The sequence below is a fragment of the Rhinopithecus bieti genome, unplaced genomic scaffold, assembly GCF_001698545.2.
Source record: "Rhinopithecus bieti isolate Rb0 unplaced genomic scaffold, ASM169854v2 scaffold_31076, whole genome shotgun sequence".
NCBI classification, from domain to species: Eukaryota; Metazoa; Chordata; class Mammalia; order Primates; family Cercopithecidae; genus Rhinopithecus; species Rhinopithecus bieti.
In genome coordinates this window covers 6,803-18,825 of record NW_016813414.1, presented here as the reverse complement: position 1 = coordinate 18,825, position 12,023 = coordinate 6,803, and the positions used below count along the sequence as shown (strand labels likewise).

Sequence of the window (12,023 nt, the reverse complement as noted above, 5' to 3'; positions counted from 1 at the left end):
GGTAGAGCAACCCACTGGCCCCCAAGTGGTATGTGTTAATGTTGCTGAAAGCAACAGCGAATGGGGCAGCCTAGTCTCCAGTCCCACAGCCGCCTATAGCAAAGTGATATGTATTGTCCTAAGCTTAGGAGAGCTTGCTCTTCCCTGTCCTTCCCATGGCTAGGTGATGAGTACAGTCATGTTGCCTCAAACTTGGCTTGATGGTGAGGCACAGCCTAGTGTTAAACTCTCAAAATGGTGCCTTGGGCCTGGGATCAGAAAGAGTGGGGTCCCTCTCAGGCAAGGAGCCTGGACAAGAAGCTGTGAGAAGTACGGTCTACTCACATCTCAGTCTCAATAGCTCACAGCAGGGTCGCAGGGACCCTCCCATGGATGCATGGGAGTGCTTTGTTTCCCCTCTCTCTCCTTGGAGCAATGTGGTGGCAGCAACTGTGTCTGTAGATGCTTGGTATCTAGGTTGCTCTCAAATTGGCATCCAGATGAGGCTGCTCTAGGCTTGGATGCCTGTGGGATTTTGTGTGGGTTCCCTTTCTGGAGCTTCATATGTCAGGCTAAAGGCCCTAGTGGGTTGAGAGTTTTTCCCATATCCAAAACTATAAAAGCCTATTTCAGAGTGTGGAGCCCTGGGGGTTTCTCTTTCACTGTTTCTCCACGTCCAGGAGCCTCTCCTGGCTCTCAGTCAGTCCCTGGCCATGCAGGCTGCCTCAAACCTTCTCCTTACTTATCTCTGGTGCTTCCCAACTCTTCTCTAAGGAATCCCAGTGTCTTCTCCTAGACAATCTGTTTAAAATGTATCTATTTACTATTTTGGTCCCTCTCTGTGAAGGAGACATATACTACCTGGGTCTATTCAGCCATCTTAATCTCAACTCTATGATCTGCCATGCTATTTAATTACTGCGTTTTAAAAATACATCACTTAACTTTTTTTAACCTCCAAACTCAGAATCTATCTAAAATTATAACTCACGATCAAAAGAAGGATTTGTTCTGAAGAAAGGAGCAAATGAATTCTAAATAAGTGCTACCTCTGAGTTTCATAAATGCTCAAAATGATAACATAGATTTTGGTGGGTACAAGCTAGTCATTCTCACTATATAAGTTTACCTACACAAAAGGAGAGACAGTGCAACCAGATTACAAAGAAACAAACAACAGAAAACCAAAAACACTTTTTATTTCCTGTTATAACTCCCCTGCTGCTCAGAAGTTTGTAATATTCTTGAGGGGCTACAGAAGAGGTGAGGAATAGTGAAGACATATAGGAGTCAGAAGAGCAGAGTTCACCTGCTTTCCTGACACTGACACTAAGTTGCTACAGTACATACTCATTAAATGAATACACGTATAAAAGCTCATGGCACTGATGGCCTAAGTTAAATCTCTAATATTTTGGTTATTTCTCTACTTGGCCTCTAATCAGTACTTTCTTGACTTCAAAACCCAGCTTTGCCATTTACTATTGTGTAATCTTGAGCAATTTACCCTTACATTTACTCATCTGTAAACCAGTATTAAGATCAATTACTTCATGAGGTTACTGTCAGTAGTAAATGAGGTACATATATAGAAGAATGTGGCACAATGTCTGGCATAAGGCCCTATTCTCCCTTTTGCCCCTGTGTTCCTACACTGATTTTGTTTCTTATAGACTGTAAGGACTCCAAGGACAGGGACATGTCTTGTTTATTTTCTGAAGCTCTCCAGCACTTAGTATGGAGCTTTGCACAGAGTAGTTTTGCATTAAGTAAGAAAAAAGTGAACAAACATTTGTTGAAGTTAATTGTGCTTAGGCTGTGGCCCTAAATGAAAATGGAGAGACATGCCATGTTTTTGAGCATGAAAAAGATATGGGAAATGGTTTAGGAAGTTTCTGTGATATATCAGTTTATAGGGTAAGTGACTTTGATTCTACATAAACAATATTAATTTTTTTGACCTGAAAGTCAAATATATAAAAAAAATGAGCTTTGTGGTCAAACTTGCCATAACATATATTAATGTGAGCACTTCCTTCAAACTAATCACTGTGGAAGGTCATTCTAATATTTTGCTTTCTTCAGAGCATTTGTTAGTAACTGTTTTGAGAGTTTGCTTAAGAGTCACATAAGAAAATCAACATAATTATTTTATAGCCAGATATAAATTTTAAACCCAAAAGTTAACATATAATCAGCACTCCTCAACTTAGTGATATGCTATAGGTCAAAATGACTATTGATCACTTTCCACAATCAAAGCATTAAAGTACAAAGATTTCCCAGTCCAATGATATACAGAAAAATATGGTATATGAATGACATATATATGCTCTGAAGACAACTTTAAAATCCCAAAAGATACAATGAGCAATAGCAACACTATCTAATAAAGAAAGTCCTATAATATGTTTATCTGGAATAGGTTCATATTCATCTAGATATTTCTAGATAGATATTTAGCAATATGCTAATCACATTATTTTATAGTACACATATATATGAGGTTTGCATGAACCCTATTACATATATTAATAATACTTATATACAAATGGGACAACCAGACAAACCAGGCTCATAGACTCCTGTCCCCCTCAATATCTGCCAACCTTCTGGGTAAATTCAGGGTCAATAAGGACAAACCATCAATATCTTTATCTCCCATCTCTTTATCATTGCCTTTCCCATAATTTTCTCATCTCCTTCACTTTAGTCCCTCCAGCTCATAAACACAACTTAAGGCTTATTTTCACTACAGATAGCTCAACCTCCAAAATCAGTAATGCAAACCTCCTATTTCCTGTTTTCAGCCCCTACTCTTCTAGCTTACTTGCTCATCTACTTCTGCCTCAAACATTCTTTAGCCTAACTACAGTCTCTAGTAACTCCTATTATATTGCTGTTGCACATCCTAGATTACCTTCGGATCTTCTCATCACCTTCATTACCATCATCCATGCCCAAGTTACCATTGTTTTTACCTGAACTATTGTAATAAACTCCTAATAGATTGCCCTACTTCTGCCTATCCCTCTCAAGAGCCTAGTAATCTTTTTAATACAGAAGTCACAACATAGCACTCTTCTGCTTAATACTGACTAATAGCTTCACTTAGAGTAAAAGTCAAAGTCCTCAAAATGATCTATGAATAGACATAATCTGCTGATCCTTTGTTTCCTTTGTGGCCTCATTTCCTTTCAATTCCATCTTCCTCATGGCAATCGAACTGTACTGGCCTCTCAGCTGCTCATCAGACCAGGTATATTCACATCTCAAGGCCTTTGTACTGCTCTTCTCCTTGCCTGGAATACTCTTCTCTCAAGTGTTTTCATGGTTTGCTGCTTCACTTCCTTCAAGTCTCTACTCAAATGTCTTCCTGTCAATGAAGCATTTTAACTGTCCTATTTAAATAAGAAAATGCCACTCCTCTACTTCTGCCTTGCCCTGCTTTATTTTACTTCACAGAATATATCACCATCTGACATACTACATTCTTTCTTTTATTTTTTTATTGGCTGTTGTTTGTTGTATTTCCATTAGAATATAAGAATCATAAGGGCAGAGATTTTCATCTATTGTTCCCTGTGCCTAGAACAATCACTCCTAGTAGGCACTGAATAATTACTAATACTTGGATTTAACGAATTCAACTTAATAGTTCATGGTCCATTATTTTATCCATATTTTTCTCACCAAATTTTGTGTATGTAAATATCTGGATGATTAAGTTAATTCCTAAATGGGGCTTCACTAATGTCTAGATTTAGAACACCTTCAGAAGAGAAAATCTAGAATTATCCTGCAGCTGGAGAAATTAGACTGCGGCTGTTAGATGCCTACTGGAAAGATGTGCTTCTCCTAACCCAGTTATTCAGAAATACAGCCTTGACCTTTCATTCTGACAAAATAAAAGTGTTTCTATGTAAATTCCCTTCTTGAAACCTATAAAAACAAAAATAATGAAAGACAGAAAAGAAACCTCCATCTTAAGTGAAGTAAGAGATGGCCATAACTGTGGACCACTGACTGTGAAGACTATTTGCCAAATTCAACAAAATGGGGGCTAAAATGCCAAGGGCCAACATATACATTATCATATTTCTCCAAATGTCACAGTGCTAAGAGGTCTATCCAAAACTTCCTTCACTGGGGTAACTAGATCTGGTCAACATGGCCAAACCATTGCAGAATCTGGAAAAACTCTGTAGGGACCTAAGTTCACTCCCAAAGAACGGCAGGGAAAGCAAAGTTGAACGGGAAGTCATAATGATAAAACTTTTCCCCTTATCATTACCTTGGCCTTCAGACAGAGGAAGTCTGTCTCAAAGTGAGGCTGATGAATGTGCTGTAGATACCATGATCAATTTTGCAGCTACTGACCATAATCAGCTGAACAGAAACAGACATTAGACTTTTGACAACCTACAACAGAAAAAGACTCCATATTCCAATACTCTGGTCAAAGTTCTTCATCTAGGTCCAAATACAACCAAACATATTTCTCTGGGCCCAAATCTCCATTTAGCATGCATGCAAGAATATATAAGAAACTTCATTCAACATTTTATGACTCTGTTCTCCAAACTGGGATATACAAGGTATCTCAGTGTTTATGTTTAGTCCCTTTCCCCACTTAAAAGCCCTATATCTAAGTCGTTTTCAGAGACTTGCCTTATTCTCAACTCATATATTTTATGTGCCTATTACTCTTGGGTATTTATCATTTACTTTGTGCCCATTTCCTATCTTTATATTCATCCTTCCAAAAACTGAACTCATGTGAAAAAATGAACAGAAAGACACTTTTCTTTAATTACCTTCTCATTTTTTTTCTTTTTCAGTATATTAATGATTTCATTCTGAGATTCTCAATTTATTTTAAACCCATCTACCTTTTAGTTTCTATCTAATGTTTCTCTGATCTTTACAATTTTCAAAAAAGTCTGTTTTTGAAGCATTATCAACATTCACATATCTAAATGTGGCTAACATATTCTCATTTTATTACTATGTACTTCAAAATGGCATTGGCATATCCTTTTAAAATGACTACTCTAACTTCTATTTCATCCTTACTTGTTATGATTAAGTCCAGAGAATCACAGCCCTTGTCACATTCTCTACTTTCTCAAAGAAGAGACTATCAGCAAGATCAGTTAAAAAAAATGCATCAAAATTCTGCTTTGGCAGAATGACACTTCCAGAGACTACAAATGTACTTTCTACTCATGACATTTATCTGCCTCTAGGCCAGATCTGAAACTTACATTAAAAGAGCAGCATTTTATATTCTTCTTCATCTACTGAAGATGTCTGTATTTGGCTCCCACAGAATTATATCTTATATTATAGTCTCATACCATGTTCTCCACCAGCCTTAAACCTAGTCACTCAAGGATTTCCAAGCAGGGCATTCTTCCACAGATCTCAACAGGTGTTATTTTACTTGCACAGCAAATAACATCTGTGTTAGTCTGTTTGTGTTGCTATAAAGAAATACTTAAGGCTGGGTCATTTATTTTAAAAAGAGGTTTAATTGACTCACGGTTCAGCAGGTACAGAATATCTGCCTCTGGTGAGGCCTTAGGAAGCTCACAATCACAGCAGAAGACAAAGGGGAGCAGGCACGTCACATGGCGAGAGTGTGAGCAAGAGTGAGAGGCAGAAGTGCCACACACTTTTAAACAAGCAGGTCTCGTGTGAACTCACAGCAAGAACTCACTCGTCACCAAGGGGATGGCACTAAGCCATTCATTAAGGATCCGCCCTCGTGGTCCAGACACCTCCCACCAGGCCCCAGTTCCAACACCAGGGACTACATTTCAACATGAGATTTGGAGGGGACAAACATCCAAACCACATCAACTTCCCAATGGCATATTCCAGCAATTAGTTTTATCTCAGCAAGTTTGCCCTGCCTAAGATTATATTTATCTATTTTCATTATACTTCAGGTTCACCTTATTGTTTTATCTGCCCTAGTAAAAGGTATGAGTGTTAAAATTGTTTATAAGAGATTTTTTAATTTTTTAATTTTAATTGTCATTATGGGTCCTTCAGTTGTCGTACATATTTATGGGGTATATGTGATTGAGAGACGCTGCTGAAACAAAGTTCATTACCTTTTAACATTTTTACATTACCTTTGAGATCCTTTTCAAAGTACTACAGGCACCGGAGGAACAAACTTGAGGGGGATTTTTTTCTATTTAAAAAAATCATTTATTTTAACTTTTCTGAGGCAAGACTGAAGTAATGTTGTTTTCTTATTTTCTCTTGTGAATCACTGACATTTTTTTCAGCTACTGTTTTACTTCTAACTCAGATTTACAACTGATAGTCTCCAATTATCTCATTTTATCATTTTAACTGCTCAAACTAGAAAATCTAGTTTTAGATCCTTTCGTAGGATGCTACTTGATACTCATACCATTTTAACCTTTCTTCAAAGTCATAGCCTCAACTGGGAGAAGAGATGAAAACATTCCTTTAAGTGCCCGAACCAAGTATCTCTGATTTTATCATTCATTGCTATATGAATCAGCAAAGAGTATGTTATGGTCTGTAAACCTGATAATCTTCAAGAAACCTCCTGAGGAAATCTCATACCAGCTCCATCATGATTTACCTCAATATAAATGAGGACGAAATAAGATGGCTTCCTTATTTTCTCATATCTGGAGGATTTGTTTGGATGTTTACCCTCTGATTCTCAATTCTAGGTCTTTTGAGACCTACAGGCATTTACCTAATATATACAGGGTATATTATAAAATTACCAATGTATAAAAAGATTTAGATAGTATTGTCAAGGACTCCTTTATAGGTTTTTAAAATATTCTCCTTTACTGATGATTGCTACTAAAAACTAATATATGGGACTTAAAATCTGAGGTTGAGCTTCAAACTGTGCCAGACACAAATGAGACAAAAAGACACAGTAATATTGTCTTCAGGAATTTGCAATCTAGTTAGTAAGCTAGCACTCCTGATCACAGCCATATGCACTTACTCCTGCTGTAACATCAGGCTTCTGTAGTAAGGGTGGTGTGGCCAGTTGACCAGAGCACTGGGCTCATGCAGGTATTTTTGAGATGACTTTATAGCAACAAGAAAACATAAAATTGCTATTATTCTTGAATCTTATAAGGCTATATTTCAATATAATAAACATTTGAAATAATAGATTTCATAAGAAGAACTCACTACACATAGGAATAATAATCTGATGGTTATATTCATATGGAATTTTTATGAGAAAGAATTAAATAAAATCTTCTGTCTAAAATTACAGCAATACTGAAAATTAAAAACCAAGTTGCTTACTTTTACTATGATAAGCCTAGCCAGGTTTTCACATCTCGGTTGATCATTTTCTGTATACTCTACTTCAAACAGGGTATTATAATTTTCTAGAATTTTAGCCATTATCTTGTTGCACAGGTCCTGTTCCTTCATGCCTTCAAGCCCAGGTGGCACACTAGAAACAAGAAAGGGAAAGAGAGGAATCACTTAGTAAACACAACAATGCCTGCTAGCTGACTCAGACTTGTATTTTGAAATCTCCTGAATAATTAGCCTTCTTATAGGGATGCATGGGATTTTCAGCAAGCTCTATGGTAACATGCATGACATTGTTGGGGCAATTGGAGAGTTCCCAAGTTCTGAATCAATAGCTTGGGCTGAATAAGAAAAATATAGCTCTTCAGGAAGAAGATAGAGATGAACACTGAGGCCAGTGGTGCTTTGAATATATTAAAAATTATTATACATAATATTTATATAAAAGTAAAAAAAAGAATGAGGGTTTTCATAACAGAAATAGCCACACAAATAATAGGAACACAGTCTTTATTTAAGGATTTCTTAGATAATGCACAAAAGTACAAACCTTAAAGGTAGAAATGAATCCTTCTGGGGAAAATAATGATAATTGTTGAACTAAGTGACAAGAGCATGGAAGGTCTATTACACTATTCTCTTTTCTTTTGAATGTACTTAAATTTTTTCACAATAAAAATAGTTGAAAACATATCTGAATGCAGAATACCCCACAAACAAGGTAAAAAGATAGTTTACAGGTACATTTCTGCAGTAACATGTATAACTGACAAACATTAGTAGTTACACTATGTAAAGAACCCCTACTAATCAATAGATAGGTCCAAAAGAAAAAGAGATGAAAGACATGAGTTGGAAATGTTGCAGAATAGAATAACCTTATGAAAAGATACTTAGCTTCACTGAATAACCAGAGAAATACATTTAAAAAGCACCACTCAGGTCTCATTTACTACTTATCTGTATTAATTTTCTGAGGCCGTTGTAACAAATTACCATATACTAAGTGACTTAAAACAACAGAAAGTATTGTCTTCCAGTTCTGGAGGCCAAAAGAACAAAATCAGTATCACTGGGGCAAAATCAAGGTGTCAGCGGGGCTATATTCCCTGTGAAAGCTCTAGGGGAGAAGCTGTTCCTTGCCTCCCCTAGCTTCTGGTGGCTGCCAGCATTGCTTGACTACAGGTGCATCACACCAATCTTTAATCAGGGCCAGCATCTGCAAATCTCTCTCTGCCCCATCATCACATGGCCTTCCCTACATGTGTATAATCTCCCTCTACCCCATTCTTATAAGAATACACGTGACTGCATTTCGCGTCCACTCCCCTATCCCTGAAAAATGCAGGATAATCCTTATATCTCAAGATCCCTATCTTAATCACATCTGCAAAGCGTCTGTTTTTCAAATAAGGTAACATTTACACATTCCAGGGATTATGATCTGATATCTTTAGGAGATACTATTTAACCTCCTAGACTATCTTGGGATACACACCCTAAGGCCCCCTTCACTTGGGTGTAGATAGAACCTGTGACCTGCTTCTGATCCATACGATTTGGCAAAGGTGATAGGATGTCACTCCCATGCTTATATTACAATGGATGAAACTCAGTCTTAGAAGACTGAAGTGAGAGATTCTCCCATGGGCCTTAAAGATAAAAGCAGTCAAGTTGTGAGATGGCTGTAAGAGGATCATGTGCTAGGGAACTATGGGACTTCAGGGGGGCTACAGCCATAAGAACACAATAAGACGCTAGGGTGGTTAGTCATGCAGCTGCAAGGAAATGAACTCTGCTAACAATGTGAATAAGCTTGGAAGCAAATCATTTCCCAAACTCAAGTCTTTAGATGAAAATGCAACCCAGTTAATACCATGAATTTGGCACTGTAAGATCAAGAACAGAGGATTCAGTTAAGTTGTGCCCAGATTCCTGACCCCTAGAAACTGTGAGATAGCAAATGCTTGTTGTTTTAAGCCACTAAATGTGTGGTAATTTGTTACACTACCATACAAAGTTTGGTACTAGGAAAGGGGATGCTGCTGTAACAAATATCTAAAATGTGGAAGAGGCTTGGGAACTGGGTAGTGGAAGGAGACTGGGCAGCATCATAGAGAAGGGCTAAAGTGCCTTGAACCAGTTCTCAACTGACCCCTGGACCGTAAGGACACCACTGATGAGGGCTCAGAAGGAAAAGAGGAATATGTTACTAGAAATTGGAGCGATGGAGACCCTTGTGATGGTGGCAGAAAACTTAGGGAAATTGTATCCCATAGTTAGGTGACAAGATAAACTTGTAAGCAACGGCCTTAGATATATGGTTAACGTTATTTCCAAGCAATGGTTTGAAAGCGCCACCTAGTTTCTTACCACTTACAGTAAAATGCAAGAGGAGAAAGAGAAAGAAATTGAGAGAACTTATACAAAAATGAAAGGGGACATGATTTTAAAATTTTCAGCTTCTCCAAATAGAAAAGACACTAAAATTAAGAAATTCACTGTCAAGAAAGCAGGCTCTATAGAAAAAGTTGAGAGTGTGACTGTATATCCTTTTGCTAAAATCTCAGAAAGATCAAAAGCTGGTATTATACATTCAGGCAAAGGTACCTTTCAAGTGATGAAGGGTGTGCCTCACAGATCCTGTCGATCAAATCAGAGGGCCTCTAGGAATGTAAAAGCATCATCCCTCAGCCATTTGAGCATGAGCCAAAGATGCAAAAGGGATTATTTTTAAAAGATCTGTGGATATGCCTTTCTTATAATGAAGTGAATCTCTATAAAATCCACAGAATACTAACAAAGTTTTGAAAATTCATTTCAGCAAAAACATTGCCAACATGGAATCAAAGGGACAGAGAGAATACAAAATGAAAGGATGAAGCTGGTGCCCCCAAATTCTATTGGCAGGAAGCAGGTTGACAAAACTACTCAGCTGCAAACATGAGTAGTTTCATTAAAAATAAAGCATGACTTAGAGGGCAGAATCAATAATCTAGAGGGCTGCTACATAAAAATCATAGGAGGCCATTGTTTTGGACTAAGCCCAACAAACCAGATTAAAAATCTAAATGGAGTCACCCTTGCTAAAATTCCACATTACCAAACCAAAACTAAGTTGTTATCTGACTTTCTAAAATCAGGAAAGAGAGAAAATATCCAACTTCCCGAATAGGAGCTTCAACTGGCATGACAGTGAAATTTTCTGTTTTAATCCTTAACCTGAAAACAACCTAATGTTAACCAAACTGTTATTTTTCTATTGTCTTGTCTCCCAGCTCCCATCGTATAAGGAAAGTAACTTTAAAATGACCGATCCACTTTTTGTTCTTTGCTTCTGCTTTCTTAAGGCCTTTTTCTGTCTATAAAACCAACAACCTCTTTGCTCAACTCATTGGGACACTTATCTACTTAGTGGAATGAAGCATTGCATGATTCTAGAACTACACATAAAGCGAATTCAGATCTTTAAACAATTTGTTGTAATTTTGTCTTCTGACAGATACAGTGACCAGTGAAGGGACCTGAATGAAGAAGGTTACTGATGTCTCTGAGACTCCTTGAGGAACACAGTAAAGATGCTGCTAACCTCCCCTTTAAGTGGTTGGGGGTGGGTTCCCTGTCTTCCTCCTGGAGCCCTGAGAAACATGTGTAAGTTCCTCTCAGGTCTGGGCTCTGCTCTCTTTTGTATTTGAGTACTCTGATCTCTTTGGCTTTTGGGGTACCAATGGGTAGTCTGTGCTATGGCAGGGCACATAACCTTTGGTTTGCAGTGACTGAACAAAAAAAAGCTGGCAAAAAAAAGCTGCAGTTTTTAAGGTAACTGCCATCAGCTGCACTAACTGGTTATTACTGCAGCGGGGCTCTTTACTTCCTCTTTTCTTGTGTGCTGAGATTTCAGTGCCAAAGCTGTCTTGGCTCTAACATCCAAGATCCAACATAAAAATAAGATCCCTAATTTCTAAAGATGTCAGTACTCTGCCTTCTGGTACACCTGACTTTCTCATGGATAAACATTTTGCCCACAGAAGTTGCAAAGATTTACAAAAGTGGCAGAATCTTACTACAGATAATCATTCAGAATTACAATGGCCATTATATGAAGTATCCTAGATGAAAAAAACTGTTCTTCTAAGAGGTGCACTTCAATCCCAAGCCTCTTGAATTAGGCAGAGATAATGGGATTGTTATTCTAATTGACATTTAGAAATGTCAAAGAGTTTGAATGTTGGCTTGCCTCAAGCATTCTTATACACCAGTAACAGACAAACAGAGCGCCAAATCAAGAATGAACTCCCATTCACAATAGCTTCAAACAGAATAAGATACCTAGGAATCCAACTTACAAGGGATGTAAAGGACCTCTTCAAGGAGAACTACAAACCACTGCTCAGTGAAATGAAAGAGGACACAAACAAATGGAAGAACATACCACGTTCATGGATAGGAAGAATCAATATTATAAAAATGGCCATACTGCCCAAGGTAATTTATAGATTCAATGCCATCCCCATTAAGCTACCAATGACTTTCTTCACAGAATTGGAAAAAAAAAAACTGCTTTAAAGTTCATATGGAACCAAAAAAGACCCCGCATTGCCAAGACAATCCTAAGTCAAAAGGACAAAGCTGGAGGCATCACGCTACCTGACTTCAAACTATACTACAAGGCTACAGTAACCAAAACAGCATGGTACTGGTAT

At 37.7% G+C, this 12,023-nt stretch overlaps 1 protein-coding gene across 2 annotated transcripts in view; it reads right to left on the bottom strand.

Annotated features, from left to right (window-relative positions):
* Positions 1 to 12,023, bottom strand: part of FAM13A (family with sequence similarity 13 member A) — a 220,791-nt gene that overhangs the window by 202,246 nt on the left and 6,522 nt on the right. For both annotated transcript variants that reach the window (XM_017848380.1, XM_017848381.1), the window contains exon 2: positions 7,306 to 7,459. In XM_017848380.1, the coding sequence (XP_017703869.1) occupies positions 7,306 to 7,459 (154 nt within the window). The remainder of the gene's footprint in view (positions 1 to 7,305; positions 7,460 to 12,023) is intronic.